This window comes from Columba livia, chromosome 2, assembly GCF_036013475.1.
Source record: "Columba livia isolate bColLiv1 breed racing homer chromosome 2, bColLiv1.pat.W.v2, whole genome shotgun sequence".
NCBI classification, from domain to species: domain Eukaryota; kingdom Metazoa; phylum Chordata; class Aves; order Columbiformes; family Columbidae; genus Columba; species Columba livia.
This window is the reverse complement of record NC_088603.1, coordinates 135,727,835-135,751,427: the sequence shown is the minus strand read 5'-3', so window position 1 is coordinate 135,751,427 and position 23,593 is coordinate 135,727,835. Positions and strand designations below refer to the sequence as shown.

The following is a 23,593-nucleotide window of genomic DNA, read 5'->3' as shown; positions in this document are numbered from 1 at the left end:
AGCCGCGCATGCGCCCCGGGCAGCCGCCGCTTTCCCTTTCCCGCTCCCTCCCACTGCGCGGCCGCATCCTGGGCTCGGGTCTCCCTTGCAAGTGCGCGGCGGGCCCGGCGGCCGCAGCGAGCGAGGGATTTTCTCTTCCCTTCCCGGCCTTGCCGCGGCTCGCCGGGGGACGCTGGGCAGAGCCGGCCCCCTGCGCTGAGGCACCCCGGGCCCCCCTGCTGGGGCGCCCCTCGCCAGGATGTGGAAGCTGGTTCCCGCCGCAGGAACAGGTGAGGCAACGCCGGCCCCGCCGCCGCTTGGCCGGGCTGGGCCCCGATACCGCGGGCCCACGGCCTTGCCCGGCCCGCGCATGCGCGGAGCCGCCGGGGCGGGGGCCGGTGCCCGGTGCCTCGGGCGGGTGTCCTGGGCGGCCCGTGACCGCTTGCGGCGGCCGAACCTGTGGGCCCGGCCGTACCCGCGGGTACCGCGGTGACCCGGCGCTTCGGCTTCCACGGGGGTCTCCAAGCGGGCTCACTTGCCCGTGCTCCCCGGGCAGAGCTGCGTGGGTCCGGCGGGGAGAGGTGGTGACAGAGCCTTCCTCACTCTGGGCGCTCGTCCACGGCTGAGCCTCCGTTTTCCTCCTGAGCGCTGCATCCCACACCTCCTGTTAACTTCAGTCGGCCTTTTTGCGTTGCTGTTTTATGCATCTGAGGTGTGTTCGGGTGCTGTTGCGGCCAGTGGGGCAGGTCGCAGGGTGCTGCTTTAAAATGCCTGAAGAATTGAGCTCTGATGCGGAAGTCGACCTCAGGAGTCTTTCAGAAAATATGTCTAAATATTATGTGGATGTTTCAAGGACCAAGTGTTGAATTTGAGATGTCAAGTTGTTTCTTGGATGCAGAGTTTTGAAGCTGAATTGCCACTGTACCTTTCTTCATCAGTTTCCGTATCCACGGGAGCTTTTGGTACATCGATAGCTCTGATAATGTGTATCGTACCATATACAAATTTCTTCTAGATTTAAATGTCTTCTTATCTGTATAATGAGCACTCCTATCATAACTGCATCTACTATTTATTTCCTAATTCACTGGGAATTAATTTTGGATGTCTGGTTTATCTCCTAATGGAAACACACTTAATGCTATTGAAATGATGGAGTTTTCTCTTACTGCTTGGAAAACTCTTGAGCAAGAGACAAAGCGCTGGTATTGTCATTGTATTCAGGATGATAATTTCTGTGTAGTTCTGATTTGGGAAGTTATTTGCTCAGCGTTGATAACTAGAACTTAGTCTGTAATTATTCATTCATTTTCATCAAGAAACATTTCTGATTTTGTTTACCAGTAGGTAACACACACCTTTTGGATGTAGTCAGGCCATTCACTGAAAAGCTACCACATGATATAGATGACCGATACCAAGAATGAGCCAAAGCGTAGGCCAGAGACTGAACTTTCTAACCAAGAGGCATACTCCATGAAATGCTGAAATATTTACATTTCTGAAAAATGCATTTATTACATAGGTAATTTCACTATCTGTAAACATATTTGCATATTTGCAGACACTGCAAATATTCACATACTTAAAACTGTTAGGAAATAGAACATTTCTACTGCATCTAAATATGTTATTCAATTCTGAGAAGCACTTTCCCAAGTGCTTTGAGCGTTTGGGAGTTGTTTTGTAAATTGATATTTTTTTATCTCTTGTTTATTTCCAGGAGAGCCATATCGGCTTTTAGCTGGTACAGAATATGTTGTTGGACGCAAAAACTGCTCAATTTTAATTCAGGATGATCAGTCCATCAGTCGAAGTCATGCAGTTCTGACTGTAAGTCATCCTGAAACAAGCCCTGTAAGTAGCCAGCATTTTACTGCATTATCAATAGACTATGTGGATAATTCAGTCTTCCATGGCCATGCATGCTCTCATTTCACTCTTACTGGTGTTTTATGCCTGGAGTAGAACCATTGGTCACCTGCCTTTTCTTAATCTTGACTTATTTTTTTTCTCTGGTTGCTTGCCTGTGTCGAGAAATTCAGTGGCATAATTCTAGTGGTCCAAGCTCCCATTTGAGCATTCCTTTTATTCCAGAATGAAGATTCGTTAGGGGTTTGTATTAAAATAGTCATACCGGGAAAATTACACAATTACATTTCTTTACGTAGGCAAGTTTTAGATCTTGTTTCTGGAAGGTGCTTTAGTTGTCTTACTGCAGGCTTACTTAGTGTTTTGTTCCGCATCGTTAGGTCTGTATTTGCGTAGGGGATTGAAAATACAAATGTCTCAAGGAGAATTAGCGAGCAGTAATTTACTATCACTTATGTGTTACAATGTTTACAGACATTTTTAAGCCAGTCAGCAGGAATTTCATTTATGTAACTGTATATAGAGCTTGAAATGTAATATATACAATTTAATTGTCATTTTAATACTGCAAATAGTGTATAACTATGTGGCAGAATTTCATAAAAACAGGCTGACAGTGTTCTCATTGGCTTGTGAACCATTTGGGAAATATGAGAGTGTCTAAGCTCTTCTCAAGACATGCTGCTGCCACTGTGCCCTGCAGCTTGTGGAGGACTGAGAGTGCTTGTGGGAGGAGGTAAGGGAAGGTGACTTGGGCACCTGTGCCAGTGCTGAGCAGTAGTTTAAAGCATCATTGATAAATCTTGGAACCTTGCTAAATTGCACTAGCAGAGGCTTTGGGCCAGTGAATGATTGCCTTGCGCAGCCTCCAGAAAGACTGAGTGTAATGAGCACGGAAGTTCTGTAGCTAAAGATCTGTATCACAGTCAAAATGGTAAGATGAATATTTACTCATAGCTATCATCATTGTCCAAAGTGTTAATTTAGGATGGTATTTTGTGGGCTTTTTCATATTTATCTGCTGCTTTGACGCATAATGGTAGTAAGCTGTTTCTGATAAAACTTTTCTAATTCTGGTAAACTGTAATAGCTTATTTATGTTTATTTTCAGAGCCAGTCTCTCTCGGTCCCTGTATTAACAGTAAAAGATACATCCAAGTATGGTACCTCCGTTAATGGATCAAAACTCAATGGCAGTTCGGTGTCTTTGCAGTCTGGTGATAGAATCAACTTTGGAGTCTTTGAGAGCAAGTTTAGGTAAGTGCTTTGATTATAAAATACCAAGTAGAAAATCGTAGTTTTTGAAAGGAGTATATTTGCACATCATACAAGTTGGCAAGCAATACAGCAATATGAGTTTTTGAAAGTAGAGGACACGAGTAATATTTTGCCTGTTCTCCATACCTGCTTCTGCAAGAGTTTTGCATTACTTATTTTTAGAATACCTTTGATTTTGACAGTAAGAGATTAAAATTGTTCATAGTAATGCACTGGCATTTTAAAAGATGTTGTATCACATACAATGAATGTTCTCAGGCTGTCTTAGGCAAAGAACAAAATCCTAAAACATAAGTGGTTCTAAAGAAGGCAGGAAAATTTAGGGTAGGGAGAGAGCTTGTCGGAGCTCTTGTTAGCTATAGATAATGTAATCAGAAAAGAACTGAGATAGCTGGTGGATGCTTTGTGCAGCACCAGCCATTGTTGCTGTGATGTATGCTATGCCTGCATTCTCTTTAGTGAATCCAACTTGCCAGTTTTTCAAATTTAAGATGGCAGTCAGTGCTGTCTGAATATTTGAAGTAAATATTCAAACTCCTTGAAGTAAAGTGGTAAGTAAATAGAATAAATTCTAATGACTGTTAAAATCAACATTAAAGCAACCAGAAGCTGGCTTTATTCGTTAAAATTTCACTCTGTTTTGTCACTGCTGCTATTATTTGATAGGAAAAACTGCATTCTCCTCCACTTATTACAATGAAGTATTTTTAATATTTTAGGTAAGCATCCTTTAAATCTGATACAGGAATTATGCCACGAGACCAGATACATCGTGACTGTCATACTGGAAGTATTATTTATATTTCTTTCTGCTTTGTCGACTGAACCAAATCAAATAATGAAATTTGATATGCTCTGGTTCCACATGGGAGATCTACAAATATAAATAGGCTTATGGTCAAGGGTAGCAGCAGTGCTATGGGAAAAAACTTTACTTGGACTTGCATTCTGTGACACTTATGTATTTTTAAATATTAAACAGTATGTGGACTGTTCTGTTGAGCTTACTTTCAGCTTTGGAAGCCATGCTCAGTACTTCTGATATATCGTGACCTTGCAGTATTCTTGAAGCACTAATTCTATGTCATGTCTGTGAAAGACCCAAAAGTCTGTAGAAGTATTGCAGACATCAAGTCAAAATGTTGTTAGTTTATCTGAATAAAAATCAGTATTTACTTTCTTCAGGAAATTTTAAAGCACAGTCTTTGATCTAGGTAAGAGTTACGGGCCTTTTTTTTTTTTTTTTTTTTCCCTTCCTTTTTTCTGCCAGTTTTTCCTGAGACACAACATAGTTAAGTCAGCTCTGCTCATCATAATGATTGGCTGAAATATCTAAAGTAATTATTTTGTACTTGTCCTTTTCAGAGTAGAGTATGAACCCTTAGTTGTCTGCTCCTCGTGTTTAGATGTTGCTCAGAAAACTGCTTTACGTCAAGCCATCCAGCAGCTTGGAGGCCTTGTAGTGAATGAATGGACAAAACAGTGCACGCACCTTGTAATGGCATCAGTAAAAGTTACTGTTAAGGTATGTTGACTTTCTGCATATTGAAGGCATTGCTTTGCAGTTTTTCCACAAGTGGAAATTAAATTCTAGACCTGCTCGAGATTTTCCTCTACAAAGTAATGAAGTCAATTCCTCCTTTTCCATGTTTAGAAAGTGATGTATGTTGGAGGGAAAGAAAATGAAAAAAGCCAATTTTGAAGACTGTTACTGAGTTTCATCAGTTGCTTTGTACATTTTCGTAACTTCTGTCAAGACAGCAATTAGAAGTTAGGCTGTTAGAAGGAAAGCTGTCCTGTTTTTCAGTAGCAAAATTCAGTGTTGTTCTCTTTGTTTGTGTCATGTTTTCCACATCTAAGATCTTTTAAGATCCATAAGCTGAACCATATTCTAACTGAAATTTTTGCATTCAGTAAGTATATATTTTCTGTCTTTTCAGACTACATGTGCTTTGATTTGTGGTAGACCAATTATAAAACCAGAATTTTTTGTTGAACTAATCAAAGCTATTCAGTCTGGGCAACAGTTGCCTGATCATGAATGGTGAGTATCATGTTTTCAAGGTCACAGAATTACATTTACGGGAGCTAGATTATCAGATAGCTACATGTTAATCTGATTATATTTGCTAGAATATGTCAATTACAGTAACTTTCTTTGTGGAAGAATGCTTAATATGATACACATTTTACTATTCAGTGAATTTTCTTGATCTCCTCCCTTGAGTTAAAATGAGCTCTTGGAATTGACTATATGCTTAGAGATGTTACTAGTTCTGAATAGGAATGAATAGGAACTTGTTGATGTGTTTGAAGCAACGTGTAAACTCTTTTGGGAGTTGATACATGAAAATAAAATTATACTTTTAAAAAAGAAATTATGTCAAACATATTTTGTTACGTAGACGTATTTTCCTAGTACACAGTGAGTGCCTGAGTTTACTGTAAACTTTGATCGATATAGATTTAGCATGACCTTTGGATTCCCTGAAATAGCAGAGGTTTTTAATTATCTGTTATGAGATGAAGTGACACTAATGTGCATTGGTCTTCACTATGTAAAAATAAAGTATTAATTGTTCTCATGGTTAAATTAACTTCAAAATCAAATTCTTACTTTGGAATAAATAAGTACTGTAGAATAGCCCTTTCAGTTATTTTCTCCATGTAGAAAAGTGTAAAGTAATCTCATTACTGTATGAGAGAATTTCATCTGAGCCTGTATTGCTACTATTTTTACCTTGAAAAGGGATACCGTTGCGTTTGTTTGTTTTTTATGAACACATGATTTATGCAGGTGAGAAATTTCTATCCTGTATTCTTAAACAGCAAACTACGTAGGTACTTGTCTTTAGCGCTTCTACTCTTTGTATGCTTTGGAAGATAACTGAATGAAATACGTAATGAATGGAAATTGTAAGAATACTTGGCATTTGAAAAATAACATGGTGAACATTAAATGTCAGTTAACAGGGAGAAAAACTTGTGAAATTAATTTAAATGTGTTCAAGACATTATGACTTTTCTGGGTGTATTGATATGTGAGTTGGAGGAAATCAGTGAAGAAGAATAGAAGTCACTTTGTTGCTTTTACATATGTGTGGATATACATACCTACATTATGTGTTAGGACATAGCAATTTAATTTATTTTCTTTATTGGGTCTGATGCTAGCCATTGGTAGAATAGCTTGAAGAACTGGGGGTAAAAAGGGCAGCTAAACAAACCTCGATGGTGCACATATGGTAATGGAAACAAAGCTACAGAACATTCACAATAAGCTGTGTTTACTACGTGTTAAAATGTATTTCACAGAATGTGACTGTACCTTGTTAGAACAATACAGGTGCCCACTGGAGCAATTGGTAGCAAATACTCTTTAGTTTCTAGATGCCGTTTTACATTTGGAGGGATTTATGTAATACATCAAACCAGTCATCTGTGGGTGTTTTAAAGCTCATTTGGTCTTCAGCTTCAGAAGAAAGGGGGGAAACTTCATGAATCATAACTTTTCATTCTACTTGTCTTTACAAAACAGTGTAGTAGTATGTGCGAAAACTAAAGAAACTGTTCAGAGTCCTCTCTGAAATACTGGATATAGGGTTTTCTGGCAGACTTTATTTTTTAGTACAGGTAGTATAAGCTATCAAAAGCTAACAATTGTGCACTCCAAAATTTCCTTGGTCTGATGTTACCTCGCTGTAAGGCAGCTGCTACTGTCTGTCACACTAACAAGCTGATGGCTCTTGAAACTGAGGTGCATGTTGTCTGTTCCCTTGACAGAGAAGTGACAGTATAATTGAGCTGTTAAGTGCTCCCTAAAATAGAATCAGATGGATGGTTTTTTTTTTTTTTTTTTTTAACATTTTTGTTAACTTTTGAGACCCTCAGAGGAATTGAGTTCACTAAATGTGATTGACACTAGCAGTATATCCATTATTTAGCTTTCACAGAGAGAGTTCTGCATCAAGCTAAGTGAGACAGCTGGTGTAATACACAGATCTAAATTTGAAATAATGACAGCATCTTAAATAGGTGGGTTTTTTTAAGCTTGTGGGAAGATACTGAAAATTTACTTGCAAATGTTTGCATTCTATTTCCAAAAAGCTTTTAACTTTAACAGGGAATCTCCACATTGCACACTGTGGCTAGAGCTGATCTGGGCTGGTACATCTGCAAGACACTAAACAACTTGGATATGAAATAAGTTTGGAAATGAAATAAGAAAGGCATATCGATGTTGTAATTAAATCTTGATTACTGCTGTGTATCCGATTAAAAACATCGCAGATAAATTAAATCTAAACGTTAAAAAAAGTAAAACTTTATTTTTTTTTCTTAGTCTTCATAGAATTGCAAACCTGCAGTTCACATAATGAATGTGGCATCTTACTTCAGGCTTCTTATGGTGAAGTGTTTTACCCCACTCCTGTGATACTCTGTGATAACCTATGCAAGGAAGAAAAGTAACTGAAGATTTCACTAATAGCTGCTGAAGTGCAGCCTTAAATGAAATAACATATTTTATTACAGCAGTCCAGTGAAAATAGTGCAGGACTTTGAAAAAGTAGGAGAGTAACTGAACCTTTAACAGAAATTCATCAAGAATCAAAATTGATTTATTGAAAGATTCAAGACTGTAGAGGGTTTTTTCTGGATAACAGTGTTACTGTTCAAAGCTTATGGAGACAGTACAAGGAGCTCTTCAGAATCATACGATGTAAGCTCAAAGGCAACATGGTCTTTTTTCATTAGGATTGGATAAGAGTTTCAAAGGAAAATCAAAGGTTTCTTGGAGGAGGAAATGATCAGTTGAAGGTTCCTGCTAAAATCAAAAAGCAGAGATTTGAAATCTGTTTCTAGAGAAACTATTTCAGTTCTGAAGTCACAGAACCTGCTGTTTCTCCCTTTTTACTCATCTTTTGGTTTCTAGAAATAACTTTATCTCCTGTATTTATCTCAGGTTAACAACAGTCCACACGGGGCTCAGTATCAGAAGTCTTCTGGCTTGATAACTAAAATCCAAGTTGCCCTCTTCAATGGAACAATATTTCTGTAAACAGACTTGAACAGGTTGCTGTAACTTATCAAATACTCATTTTTCACAATCTGATGGCTTTGTGTTGGCATAAAGCTTCCGGAACTGATTGTGAAGGACACAAAAGAACAAAGATTATTTTAAATTAACTGTAACTATATAGTACTTTTCAGCTTATCATAATCGAATGACATATTTAGATGCAGTAGGAAAGGTACATGTTCCATTTCCTCACAGTTGTACATATGTGAATATTTGCAGTGTCTGAAGAATGTTTATATATTTACAGATAGTGAAATTACGTATGTAATAAGTGCATTTTTCAGAAACTTAAATATTTCAGTATTTAATGGAGTATGTTTCTTGGATAGAATCTGCTACTCTTGGCATAAATGAGGAAGAAAAAAATTTAAAACGTACTTGTACAACAGATGCTTAAAGTGGATAGGTTGAATGCATTCCTGAAAGTTTTGTCCTCTTAGTTACTAAAGTAGAAAGTCTTGATCTTGGCTTAGATGTTGAGAAATTAGAGACTCTTTCTTCTTAACAGTCTCTTGAAGAAGTATTTATATAAATACTTTTAAGAGAGCAATATGGTATTTTAGCTTCAGAGCTTTACCCTAAACCAGAAAGGACAATGAGTCAGTACTGATAGATGAATCTGAATTTTGTAACTTGAATTTTCTGTTCTTGCAGCTTTTATCCTCCAGTTGATGAACCTTCCATTGGCACTCAAAAACTGGATTTATCTGAGCGTCATGAAAGGAAAAAAGTATTCAGTGGAAAAACTTTTGTATTTTTAACTGCCAAGCAGGTAATTAGGCTTTACATTGCAAAAATATTCCAGAGGTAGCTAAGCACAGATTCTCTTCTCTGCAAACTCACATTCATTCTGGATTCATTGCTAAAGAAGGATTTCTGTGTATTTATCTTCTTACAGCACAATGACCTAAGCAAGATGGGAGAATACAGGGGGAGAAACAGAACACGTCACATCTGCATTAGTGAATCAGTGATAGCATTATGCTGATAGTTCATTATGCTGATATTTCTAAACTGACTTTTTTTTACTTTTTTTTTTTTATATTTGCATTCTCTTTTTAGCACAAGAGACTGGGTCCAGCAGTTATTCTTGGCGGAGGGGTAGCAAAATTGATGACGGAGGGAAGAAAAGAAACATCTTTACTGGTTTCTCCTGAAGTCTGTGTTGTTGATGTGGGGTTGACAAACTCTCAGATCCCTGGAACTGATTCCATTCTGACTCTCTTGCAAAGGTGCAGCATTGTTCTCTTGTACAGCGGTATGGTAATTTCAGAATTTCTGCAGAGATTTAGTCATGGTGTTTGCACATATATTTAGACAGTGGGATGCTATTGCTCTAAGTATTTAGCATGTTAACTAATATTTATTGAAGCAGGAAAGAAGGTACTTGGCAGTTCTGTGAGAATTTGGTAGGCAGGTTTGGTTTGGTTTGTTTTTCCAGAGGATCCAGCTCTACAAAAATTCTTTGTAATGAAGCTGCTTTGCAATTACAGACACTAAGTGGCTTTTCTTGTACTATTTAAAATAAGTTGAAAATTAATATATTCTAAGAATGGAAAATAGACCATCTGTGATTTTTCAAAAAATATTTATTCAGTCAAAAACAGGTGAGATGGCACCTTGAGGTCATGTGGCTCATTGCTGTCTAATTATTTGCATACAGTGTTTCGGAAGAGCAGCTTCTGTTTAATAAAAGTCACTTTTTCATGGTAGGTTTTTTGTTTGAGACGGCACACTGCATATTTTTATAGTAATTATATTTTTACGTTAATTAGTAGACGTTAGGATTTTCATAAAGCTCTTTTATTAAAGCAATGAAAGAAAACAAAATCCCAACCCTTAACCTAATACCTAAACCTAAGTCCTCTGAATCCTCCTGCTAGATAGAGAAAACTGTGCTCGTGCTCTGCTCATGGCTGTAGCACAGAAGAGCTCTGTGCGTGTGTGTGAGTGTGTGTATGTGCCTGACGTGTAGGAACTGCTCAAATCTTTCAAGTCACTTTTCCTTTCACACATATTTTTGAATCAGAGGAAGGGCACAGTTGGTTACGTTTCCAGAAATTGGGAAGGGAGAGATTTATTGTCTGAATCAACTGGGGCTTGACTGAGGCTATGGCAAAAGGAAACATGGAAGTTCATACACATGGGACATGGGTATAGTGATGGATAACTATGCTGATGTACTGTGTTGTGCAAAATTGTCATGTAGACTGTTTTATGAAAGGAGAAATGGAATAATGTGTACTTTGTCATATCGGTGCCCATTTGCCTGTTAATCTTTGAATCCCTACTGAGAAACATTTTTTATTTTTTGGTCTCTATTGTATTTGTGTTTTAACAGTAAGGATCTCAGGGCTATTCCTGAGGCAGAAATTGGATTGGCAGTTATCTTCATGTCTACGGAAAAATACTGCAACCCTCAAAAGCAGCCTGGTAACAAAGGTAATTGGAAGAAGGGTAGTGATAAGTTACCAGCATTAAAGAACCAGTATTCCTTTTCATACAAGGGCATCAGTGGCTAATGTTGAAGTTATTTTGTTTTGCAAGACCACTAAAATGGCACTGTAAGTAAAATGCATACAGGTGTGAAGAGGGAGTTGTTTTGGTCTTGGAATAAACTTCAATGAAAATTATATTTCTCTTAGATGTAAATAAAAAGCAGATCTAAAATAGGCATAGAAAGCAGACGTAGTACATTAATCTTTAAAGGAAGGATCCTTTAAAAGTCTTCTGAAGTTCATGTTTTTAGTGACCGTTGAATTAATATGTATGTGGGAGTTTAAATTCCTTGCCGTTCTATCTTTTATGGAAAGACTGGGGTAATAAGGAGGTAAAAGGTGAATGTTTGAGAAAATAAGAACGGAATTGATTTCTAAAGTCTTGTGGGGTTTTTTTGTGCAAAAAGGGGTTTGCTTTAGGGAAATTCAACTGCCCCCTGCCCAGCTCAAAATCAGGCATAATCTTGATGTAAGAAGTAAAAAGAATGAGACATGATTGTCACATTTTAAAGTAATAGTTTGGGGGTGAACATTTCAAGTCTCAACTTGAAACTTAACTTCAATTTGCTAATACAGTAGTATTAAAAATCTTTGAGCAACAGAAAGAGTTTTTGCTTGTGTAAGACTCTTGTCACGCTTTTTTCAAAATCGTTAGTCTGTATTTTGGTTCTATAAAATTGTCAGAGTTATGTGTATGATTTGAGGTTCTATTATGTTCTATGTAATCTTGTAGCAGGTAGCAAATCCTACAATTTTTTAAAAGTCAAAAACCGCATAAATTTGTCTTTATGTATAGGAACATTACTTATTCAAAAGTGTATTTTGAAGAGAGAAAGATATACTTGCGCTGACAGAGTTCTGAATACTGTTTTGGTTGACGGGTATCCTTGTATGTGTGTATCCATGACTTAGTTTGGTGGAATATTTAAGTAAAACTAAATCTCAGAATATGGTCTTCTAGAACTGTTTGCTCAATTTTTTTTAATTAAAATTGCATTAAGACCATGTTACAAAAATCTTACCCGATCAGTTACAGATGTGTGATAACACATGCGTGCAATCACAGATTTTATATTAAACTTTTAATTAGTCTCTTGTGTTGATCTTGCAGCTGTCACTAGAAGTGCTGCCACATCAGTTCTGCTGCGGAGAGACGTTTCTCAGAGTTTGGCTGTGGATGAAACCATTATGCCAACTGCTGCAGATAACAGCACAGTATATGTAGCTGATACAGAAACAGAAGAGCAGACATGGTAAAGTATTTATGGAAAGAGTTTCTAAGCTAATACTTGCAAATAAACCAATCTTTTGTTGCGGAGGAACTGTATTTTTGCCATGGACAAACATGCAGTATTTGAAATGGCTCTTGCTGTCACTTTTCTGCAGTGAGATAATTTCTGCTTTTGAGTGGCAATAATGGAAAACATCACATAGGACTTAGAACTCTTTCAGATACAAATGTAGATACTGCATATCTGATTTGACTTTCTTAACTATTAAAAATTTTTAAGCTGTTTCAGTTATTAAATATATTTGTCGTAACGGATTTTACAGTTTGTTTTTAGCACACCTATGTTGTTTGTAACTATGTTCAAAGTGCGGGTACAGCTTTTTAAAAAACTGGTATTCTACAGTGTATCTCTTTGATAACTTCTTGTATGTTCACGTAATATTTTTCTCTCTAATATAGTATGGAGATAGCGAATAATCCCCAGATGGACAGAAGATGCAAAATGGCTTTCCAGGATATCACCGCTGTGAAGAAAAACCCCAACACAAGTGGCAATGTAAATGCAGGAGCTTCAATATCTAGAATGAACAGAACACCTGGGTTTAGTCAAAAAAGTGATCCTGTCTCGCCATCCAAAATTTCAGAAGCTGGTAAACCCAGTGAGTGCGCTTCACATCGCCAGTCTAACACAATTACAAATTACTTCCAGGTAGCTAGAAAGAGGTACGTTGAAATGATATTGACATTACATCCCTTATGTTGATGCTGTTTCTGGAAAATAATTTAAACTCAAGAGATATACTTTTAATTCAAAACATACTTAAAGAGGTGAATTTTAGATTAACTTCCTAGAATAGCAAGCTTTTCCTCAAGGGTACTTACTTTTCAAATTTTACAAGGCAGTCACTAGAGCCCCAGGAGGCTGTTATGTTGCAGATAGTCATATTAAAAATTGCTTTTGTAATTTCTTTCTTTTGTAATTACTTTGTGGCTAAGGGAAAGAGATGAAGGAGGAGAAGAAACATCTGTACCCAAAGTACCAAAACTGGGGGAACGGTCATCGCCTGTTTCCAAATGCACTGAATCCACAGCTTCATCCATGTGGAACAGGAAGGGAGAACAGCATCAAAAGGGAAATACAATCGTGGACTCAAACCCAGATTTTGTGTTAGAAGACACAGGTAGAGAGCTTACAGGGAAAAGTGGCAAACTAGCAAGTGATAAAACAGACACGAAAATTACTTCTAGTGAAAAGCATGCACCAAAGAAGAGAAAGGAGTTAGATGATTTATCTGAAGATACAGAGGCTCTAGAAATTGTGTTTGGAAGCAGAGACCTAGACTGGGAAGATCAAATGGCAGATCAAGACCAGGAAGCTCAAGGAAATATTAAAAAAAAAAGATGCTTGGAAGCCAAAGGAAGCTCGATTCAGAAAGTCAATGTAAAGCAGAGAGACGAGAATAAAATGTTGGTAAGTTAAATTCTTCTCATGTGCCTAATCTTGAGATTTACAGCTGTTTTGGAAGGATACAGATAGGTTCTTTAAGGGTGAGGCTGCCTACATACCAAAAGTGGCTTTGTAAAGTTTGCTTAAACCTCTCAAATCACTGTAAACTAATGATACGATGTATCTATTACATGTGAACCCTGCAGGGTGACACCTATCTGAATGTTTTTTCATTCTTCAGGACATTGTTTCTTTGTGAATTGAAAGCTACTTGTATTCTGAAAGTTTTCCTCTCTTTTTGCTTGAAGTACTGTACGTAGAACAGCAGAATATATCCCTGGTCCAAGAAAAACTTCTCATATGTTGTTGTATTAATTATGATGTTGATATTTCTACTAAATACTCAATTTTATTATCTTTATGTAATGGATTTTCCGAAGAAACCTGTAGTTGACCTGTTGAATACCACAGTAGTGTCCAAGTCAGAATCTCTAGATGCCATGTGGAAGATTGTTAAAATTCCTGAATAAGGCGATTCAAATCACTAATGTCCTCTTAAAACAAGCAAAACCAACCCCACAGTTTGTGATGAGTTTTCTTGATTATTTCTCTGGTTTTGTTTTTAAGAATAAGGCTATTTTCTAAGAGAAATTAAGGAAACAGTGGATTTTGAGTCAGGAGTAGCCACTTCATTGAAAAAAAACAAAACAAAACAACCAAAATGCAGGTTTGTAGAGGAAAACAATGTTGAGAGCTCAAGTAACGTAGACTTCTAAGAATGCAGAGGGAAATAAGAGAGAAGGAACAGGTTTAATTTTCGTTTATTTTTAAAGAAAAGTATATAAAAACTTACTGTCCAGTTAATTCTTATGCAGTGTAGGTGTTGTTTAAATGCTTTAATAATAAAATTTGAATGTATGACTGAGTAACTGGAATTTGCAAGATACCTTGCATCAGATGAGAATTAGTAATGTCTGTGCATCCTTAGCTCAGAGCAGCTTAACACTCTTCTCTAGATATGTTACTGGAGTTTTTGCTTCTGGAAAGTGTGAATTTTGAACTTCGTTATGATGCTGTTTTTTGGTGTTAATAACAAGCATGTTCTAAAAGACAAGTAAGTCTTATAATTGTAGACAATCTTTGCTTCTTTATACTATCGGAGAGGAGGTACTTTCTGTCAGGTCTAACTGTACTGAGAGACTAAAATGCCTGTTTAAAACAGTCTTTCAAATTTTTTACAGCCTGAGAAGTTTTGTTAGTCTAATGTCCTGTCAGGATCATGAAGGAAAACAAATTCTCAAATCAAACTAAACTGTTGTTTTATCAGATGAGCACATAAAGAATTTTATATGTCTTCTAATAGTTTCATAATTACTTATTTTATTCACATATTTTCAGTGGAATAGGAAGGAGATTTCATTATAGAGCCCCAAAGGCATATTTATGTTACCTGTTTTCTTAAAGTGTAGATGCACCTTGTCTAACTGGCAAGACAGAGAATGCAAGTAATTGACTCAGTCTACAGGGTGCATAAAGCTGATCTGATTTTTTTCAGTCACTGAAAATAATTTATGGAAAGCAAATCTGTACACTTAACATATGAAACTGAAAATGCTATTTTTTAAATATAAAAGCTTTTACGGTATTTTCCAGAACCTGGCAGGACTTTGAAGATTCTACACATGGACAAAACTTGCTACTGATATAAGAAAAAAAAGTCACAAAATAATGGTGATCAACAATTCTTAGAGTGTACATAAAATCATATAGATTTAAAAGTACAGTGCAGTTTATTTTCTGTCTAAATATTCATATTGATTTGAAAATGCTTATTTCACTGTAAAGAGCAGAAAACAATTTAATATAATTAAATCTGCATTTAATTTCAGTGTTACATTTTAAATAACTTTTAATCAAATAGAAAGAAGAGGAACTTGAATCAGTTTTATCTTCGGAAATGAAAAGCGAGATCAAGCAAGAGACACCAGTCTTGGTAAGAAACCATTTAATTGTATTTTTGAACAGCAAACTTTAAAGTAAGATCCACAAATACTGTGTTCTTAAAAGTAAAACTTTGATGCATTTTCATAATGCTCCTCAGAGTAAAGGATGTTCTGAAGATTTTACTCCTTAAAATAGTCATGTGTAAATTTGCATAGCACAGTCCAACTTACTGACTGTGAAAGACAGAGAGAACTGTAGTTCATCCACATGCTTCTGTAATGGCATTTGGGTGGATACTTAAGATACTTATACTACAGAAACCCAATGTAAGTGTATTAACCCTTCAATGCAGTTAGTACTTGCACTGATATTTTTGTTAGGTTACTGCTTAAAGACCACAAAGAACGTAATCTCCTTGTCTGCCCTAAGGAGATCACAACTAGAATAGAAGAAATGAAGGGCTGAGAAAATGGCAGTAACATACGCCGATTAACAGTAAATAGCGTGCTAACTTTGTTATGCGTGAGATGAGTGAAGGAAGGATGGGAGAATTGCAAGTAATGGAAGGGAGATGAGGCTCAATGAAACTGAAATGGAAAGATTCTGAAGAGATAAAGGAGGGTGTAGCCAGTCAGCAAGGCACAGGATAAAACCTTTTCACATACATACAGAAAACAGACGAAGAAGAGGGGATGCTGCGCAGTTACACCATAGTGTACAGTCAGGCCTGATTAAGGGACTTTTAGTGTATACTTTACTATAAACCAACTGTACTGGGCTGGAGCTGTCTGTGAAGCTGGTCTAACATTACTTGTGAACTTGTCCTGCACCCAGACTTCTGTTTTAATCCACATAGGTCAAGCCCCAGCAGCAAAGTGTGCATGCAAACTTGCTCTTATATGAGCATTCTCGGGAAAAAGTTGCTTCATAGATCAGGTCCAGCTTAAAGTGCTAAAGTTGGACTAAATGGTAAATCTGTAGGCTACAATAGAACTGAAGATATTAAGCTTTGTCTTCCTTGGAGTTAGCTGGAGTTTCCATTAGAGAAAGCAGACTTGGTGAAATTAATTTAGGTAAGAGGCAAGGCGAAGGGAGAAGTAATTCTTAGATACCAGCTAAATTAAAAAAAATAGAGGTTTGGGGTTTTTTGTTGGTTCTGTTTGGTTGTTTTGGTTTGGTTTGGTTTTTTTTTTTGTCTGTTTGTTTGTTTACTTGAGGCTTTATCTTGAAATAAGATCCTAGTGAAATGAGGTACACTGCCTTCATTATTATTACTGCTATTCTTAATGATCCCATCTTTTCAACAGATGCAAATATGACAAATATACTGACCTCTCAGCCATATTGCTAGTACATAAGGAGGCTGAGAAGTACATCCATCTGCTTGGTTTCTAGCACAGCTGCTGCTTCCCCTCGCCCTTCTATAATCCTAATTTTTACCTCATGATAATGTCTTTCTCTAAGTTTATGCTGTTAGGTATGCTGTGTATCTGTCTGTACACTTGAATTGCTCCTCCTTTTTTCTTCCCACCTAAAAACCACAACAAGCTTCAGGATGACTCCAGCAATCTTCCTAGCAGACTTCTGTTGACTGAGTTTAGATCATTGGTTGTCAGCCATCCAAGACAGAGCACTCAGTTTACTGGAAATAGCAGCTACGGGGGGAAGAAAAATTTCAAAATGTTCAAAAAGGTTAGTGTGTGTTTGTGATGGTCACCAGATGGCACTGTTTAAAAACACTAAAAAGTATTGTCTCAAGATTGTAGGAATAAGTTGTGAAAGATTGTTTTTTTTTTTTAGTTGATACTAACTACAGAAAGAAACAATTAAAATACCAAATTATACTGTTAAGAAATATTTTGCTAATTGACTAAAGAAGTAGCCAGCTGACAAAGGCTTATCTCATGCTAGATTACTGAGATGCCTGTATTCTCTATCCCAAGCTGTTACTTGGCATAAGTTAAGCGATGCCTACCATAACTTGTGGTTGTACCTCCAAATCCTAGCAATTTGGCTTCTCCAAAGACGTACGTATAAAGCATATGCTGATTCAGAATCTTGCATCTTATCTAATAAATCATAGGTTTCTAAATAGAACTCAGTCTGCTATCTAACAAAGGTAAGATGATAGCTTGCTTGGATCCTGAAGATAATTTCAAGACCACTTCAGTTTGTATTAAAAATTTTAAAAAATATATGTGGTATAAGATTACTAGAAATGCATTTCAGTCAAATGAAGAGAATGTGAGTCATATAATGCAACTTCCAGCTTTCTGGGAATGTGCTCTCATTTTTAGAGAACATTTTAAATTTCTGCTAGTATTTTCTTTGCATTGTTTTGTAAAGATCCTTATGTATTCTGATGATAAAATAGAATCTATCAGTAAAAATCAGTTTATACTGTTTTCAAACTCCATTTAATATACTATCAGCTTTATTTAGCATATCTAACTTGGCAGCTATTTCTGTTTTTTGTTTCCTTTGATAAAAAGAGGGAGTTAATAGCTTTCTGTAAATGCTTTTTTTCGCTTCAGCCACTTTTAAATATGGTCTCTGATAAATGTTATTTGAAGACTGACCTAACTTTCTTCTGTGATATTCTTTCAGAATTTGTTAGACCCTTGCAGTGTGTTTGCCTTGTATTTTAAGAGTTTATTGTCTGACAGGTAGCTTATCCAGGGGCAGGACAACTTCCATACATTATTGGAGGATCAGATTTGATTGCTCACCATGCTAAGAAGAATTCAGAGCTAGAAGAGTGGTTAAGGCAAGAAATGGAGGTAAGGACTTTGTTCTCAAAGTTGAGCAAACAAAATCTTGACTCATGTAAGCGGTCATACCAACCTGTGGTCATTTCTGAAATACTTCAGAATTTTAGTTTTGAAATTAAACCTCAGCCAATAAGCTGTCCACACATAGTCACAGGAACATACACATTAGGAAAGTTAATGGAATTCAGAGGTCAATGGTAAGGCTCATCTTTTGTCTCGATTATTTGAATTCATTTTACATACAACATTAATATAATCAGAAAAACTGTTTTAAACAAAATCAATAACCTAAAAGAAAGTTATCCAGAAAGTTATGCAGAAGAAGCATTATGGGTACTTGTGACTTCCAAAAATGTGATAGAGAACTAGGAAGAACTTCTATATGGTAGGCTTTGTTCAAATTGTTGTATGGTGAAATTTACATTCTGCTCTAGAACAGAACAGAAAATACCTGCAGCAGATATAGGAAGAATAAATTCAGCATCTTTTCTGTTATAAAAATCTTCACCTTTGTATGTTAAAGTTCTAAAAAATGCTATATTTTATCATAGCCATTCTGTAGCATTTTCATTGTCCAACAGTTTCTTTAAAAATACTTGCTGATGAGCTGTATTTTGTTTCCACAGCCTGATAAAGATCCTGTTACATGGGGTTTTGATTGTCTCATGGGTTTTTTTAATATCCCTGGATATAAATAATACAAATTAAAATTCCCTTTACACACTAATAATCAGATGAAAATGTCCCTATTTCTGTAATGATAATTAAAACAAAAATGTATTTCTGAGCAAAATTGATATCTTGCACAAACTAATCCATTTCATTAGTTGGTAGCAGTATCCAAACTTGAGTAGGGCAATATATTATCTAGTGTGAATGTGCACTTAATTTAATACTTAGTGAAAACTTATTTCTTCAGGAAAAACTGTGTTAGTGCAGGGATGTATTGTTCATTAGCTTCACCCTTAACATCCAATATTGAATAAACTTACTTTTTCAGGAACAGAACCGACATGCAAGAGAAGAATCACTTGCTGATGATCTCTTTAGGTAAGAGTTTTATGTTTGTACTTCAGAAATGTGTATTTTTTGCATCCCACCATTTTTGACAAATTCCAATTTTGTTAAAAACTTCTTTGACTATTCTTTTGAAAATTCCATGTATGAAATATACCCCAAATGACACAATGTTTTTTTGTTGGTTTGGTTTGTTTTTTAATACCTTCAACTTTCAATTTAATTCAATCTTTCTACAGTTTTTTAATAAGAACATTCTCAAACAAAAAAGTTGCTCTTTCCTGTCTCATGTGCAAGCTTGAGCATTCACAAAGACTAGGAGATGTTCTGGGGTCAGGCTTTCTGCGGTTAGTGGTTGCTAGAGCCTAATGAAGTGGTTTGATCTTACAATTAAGTCAGTCTCTGAACTCCCAGGAAAAAGAGAGAGGGACTGACACTCTTTCATTCTGGCCATGGCACTTGTCTGTCCCCTTGCTGAGTCACTTGAGGGAGCTAAAGCAAGAGAATTCTAATTCTGTGAAAAAGTGATTGGCAGAACTGCCTTTTTATTTTTTTTTTTAATCTTTGAAGTAATAAGTCCCAGAATGTAAAACAAAAGTTAACCAAAAACCTAAGTAAATCCTTCAGTGTGGCCCCTCTTTGTCCCTTATCTTTGAGACCTTAAGCTGCTTCCAAACCCATTCACAATGAAGGAGCTCCCACCTTTTGGTACTTGTTGGAAACTCCCCAAGTGCCGCACCAGGTTTCAGACTGGGGAGCGGAGGCATTTTTACACCAACCATTCTGTGCTCCCGACAGTGTAGTACAGTCATTAATTCTGTCTGAATCAGTGCTTGTGTCACAGGAGTTTTGACAGATTTCTTTGGTAGATCCAGGTTCACCTTGGCTGTTTGCCATTGCTTTTTGCCTTAACTCATTACATTTACCTCTAAAATACAATATGTTTCAGCAGCTTTCTTCAATAACCCCCACTTCAGTTGCCTAGCACTTTCACTAATCTTTCTTTTGAAAGAGGGAATCATCCTTTTTAGTTGATTTCCTGTCCAGTTACTTTCAATTGTAATCCTAATTTAATGATGTATAAGTAATTTCTAATTAAAAAAAATCTGAGCAAAATTTGCCATTTTATCCAGTTTTTACAGCTGCAATACAGCCCTTAAATATATGTCAGTTATGATGACATTTATAAAAGCGTGGTGCAGCTTGATTGTTTTGCTGGAAAGTTAACTGGTCCAAAATATCTTGATTAATTTTAGCCTTTCAAAACACAGCAGTAGAGACTTAGATAATTTGCATCCATTCATGTTTAGAAAAGCTTTTACCTCAACTCCAATTTATTTAGTACAGTTGTACTTACAGAAGTTTCCATAGTCAAAAATATCGAAACATGCAATTTAATGTTCAGCAGTTTGTAACTTCCTTCTGATTTTTGTCCTTAATCCTGAGTAAAACTACTTTGCATAATGCTAATGTTTACAGCTGCAATTTCCCATGAAAATTGCATTTGACAATGCCAGTAGAAAGAGTCACACAGTAATTCCAAGTAAAGATGACGGTACAGCTTTTCTTTCTAGCTCAGCTGCTGCTGGGTACCTACTGAGGTAGATGAGGAAGAGGAGGCATGTTGTACTGTCTGCTAAGAGTAGAGATAAATGGATTTATGTTCAGTGATAGACCTCTGGATCCTTCACTCCCTGCTTCCAGCAAGTTGTTTTGTTTTGTTGTGCATTCACTCGCAGTAGTGGAATCTCTGTAGTCCTTTTGACATTTCAGGTCACAGGCACTCTACAGTTTCCTTTTTCTGATAATGTTGCTTGATTTCTTTCTGTCTGAAAGACTTAATCCAGGCTTCATTTAACATGGAAGACAGCCGGAGGTGAGGTGGGGGAGATGACATGAAAAGATGTTCATGACTGTCAGTGTCAGCATCTCCACAGACAGTCACAGACAGGGTTGAAGCTGTTGTTGTCCAATGGCAGGTTTCCATCACATATCATCCTCTTCTCCTATCTGATTATCTTTCCCCCCTCTCCTTCCCCTCCAACCCCTCAAAATAGGATTTCATGTCCAGGACCTATTTAAACGTTAGAACTGATGTGTTACAATGCTATAGCAATAAATTCAAATAAATCCTTTGCAATTTCATATAGGGATCTCATTTTGTTTAGCAAATGTTTCATTATATTCTTAGTTTTTATGTGAAGATACAAGCAACCACTGTTTGACTTCTCACCTGCCATGTGTTTGACTAACACTGAAAATTGTGCATTTAGGTAGAAATATCTATGTGGTGAAGAAGGATGTTCTTGTCCAAGTCATTGTCAAAGAAACATGATACCACATAACAATAGTATAAGAGCCACTTAGAAAATCTTACTGCATTAACAGCTTATGCTGTTAATTAAAAGTTAATAATAAACATTTCTTTCAAAGGATACACATTTTTGCCAGAAGTCTGAGTTGCATAGCGGCAACAGCAGTGACTTCTAATATCTTTCTAGTTATGTGGTGATGTAGTTTGGCTCACAAGTTGTCACATTCTCCTGTCCAAGCAAAAAAATTCTTAATGAGTGAGAACGGAATTAGTGGAAATAAAACTGCCTGATCATTCAGTTGTGTCCGTAAGTTATTCATGCATGAATACAAAACACAACAGAGTTTCAAAGAAATGACACAGGATTTTGGGAGATGAAGCACAAATGGAGACAAAGCAAAGGCCAAGGGGGATAGCAGTGTCAAACAGAGGCAAACTATAAGCATATTGCTGGAAGTCAGGTAACTATTTAGTATATTCAGAAAGCAGATATAAATTACCAAAAATCAATCAGAAGCTGTGTAAAGGGGAAGGTAAGGCAAGGAACTGCTCTGTGTGGCAGTAGGAAGCAGCAGAAGGGTTTTATCTTAATGAACTGTAGCCAAATGTTGTTCATTGTTGTGAATATACAGTACCTCTTTCCCCTACCTTCTTCTTCCCCCTATTTTTTTTTGTCTCCAAGTGAGGAATGTACTGTTGGGATGTTAAAGGCTTGGAGAAGCTTGTTCATGCATCAGATTTCAAGATTTTAAGTAGCTGGGAAGTCAGTGAAAATGTTAGTGAATGTTGTCTCCAGCTAATGCACAGGTTCCAGCTTCTGCATCCTTCAGTCAGATTGTAGCACCTGTAGTTACATAAGTTTAGTCAGGAAAAGGACTGAACACTGACCAATCCCTTGCTATGATTATATAAAAGACCTATTTACATCACATGGTTAACTTTGAATGTTGTTAAGTTTTACTTATTTGTGACAAATTTTCTTTTTTTGTTTCAGATATGATCCTAACGTGAAAAGGAGAAGATAAATCATGACCTGAATTTACAGTGATTCTGTAGAAAAATCTGCTTTTCTGTTCGTTAGGTGTGCTGGTTGCAGTGTGTAATATATGCCTACGTATCAACATTTGAGCTATTATTGTAAGACTTGTTTTTAAGTCTTTCTTTTATTAAAGAAAAAGAAGAGTTTCTTTCACTGCTTGGTACTTACAGATTACAGATTTTCAGGACCTTAATAAATTTGCTTCAGAGAAATGCTCAGTAAAATACCACAGATACTTAAGATTTCACTTTAGGCTGTTTATTTCTAATGTTAGCTTATCTGTACTAGTTTGGGGAAAAAAAAGGAAGTTAGCATCAGGCTTTTTTTAGAAAGGCTTTGTTAATTAGGTTTATGTATATTGTTGATTTTGATTTGAGGTGGAGGTTTTTGAAGACTTCATAAGTAAATTAGACCAAACTTTAAATTTGTTTCTCACTTTATTATTTAGTGCCCTGTGCACGATGGATGTGCCCACCATGTAACTGGGGGAGCACCCACGGAAAAAGACTTGGCGATTTCTTTATAGTTCTTGTTTGAGATGCCTGTATCAACACTTCCAACATGATCTTCAGCTTTCTTTGCAGTCTTTCACAGGCAGCTGTGTGCTCTCAAGAGGGGAAGAAATTGTGAGGATTTCCACAGTAGTGCTGAGAAAAAAAAAAGTTAGATCAGCACTTGGCTGAAGATGGACCCAGCGTATGTTGTTGGTTTGGGTCCAATCTGAGAGTGCCTCATAGGTGATAGTTTAATTTCTAAATCAGCATCTGCTGTCTGGTTGATGAGAAACCTGTAGGTGAGTGAGCCTGAGCCTTTTGTTATTTCAACACCGAGTTATGCTTACATTAAAAAAGAAGATTAGGCATCTAAATGTCTACTCCTTAACCATGGCTTGAATTCCAAATTCATGTAACAAATCCTATTGATAGCACTGAAGCTTTCTTTCCATTTTACTGTAATTTTGTCATGATTTTCAGCTCCAGGCATTGGAGGAAACATGCTTGTTGGCTTACTGGTTTGGGCCTTCTGTTACTGAAGTTTCTGAGGTAGATGATGGAGGACATGATTACATGATCCAAGTCTTGGGAGTGTGAACATCCAATAAATTACATAAGTATTTGCCTTA

At 36.8% G+C, this 23,593-nt stretch overlaps 1 protein-coding gene across 3 annotated transcripts; it reads left to right on the top strand.

Annotated features, from left to right (window-relative positions):
- NBN (nibrin) lies at positions 1–23,593 on the top strand. Of its 3 annotated transcripts, none has more exons than XM_065053944.1 (16): positions 1–269; positions 1,703–1,836; positions 2,963–3,108; positions 4,495–4,654; positions 5,070–5,173; positions 8,864–8,981; positions 9,272–9,441; positions 10,551–10,651; positions 11,819–11,960; positions 12,398–12,661; positions 12,935–13,409; positions 15,307–15,378; positions 16,884–17,021; positions 17,996–18,109; positions 19,101–19,150; positions 22,426–23,593. In XM_065053944.1, exons 1-16 carry the CDS (start codon positions 239–241, stop codon positions 22,454–22,456), a joined length of 2,250 nt encoding a protein of 749 aa, XP_064910016.1. In that variant the 5' UTR covers positions 1–238; the 3' UTR covers positions 22,457–23,593. The 3 variants fall into 3 exon arrangements, with proteins under 3 accessions (XP_064910016.1, XP_064910015.1, XP_064910017.1); XM_065053943.1 differs by having other exon boundaries at positions 16–269; positions 16,878–17,021; XM_065053945.1 differs by lacking the exon at positions 1–269 and adding an exon at positions 511–691.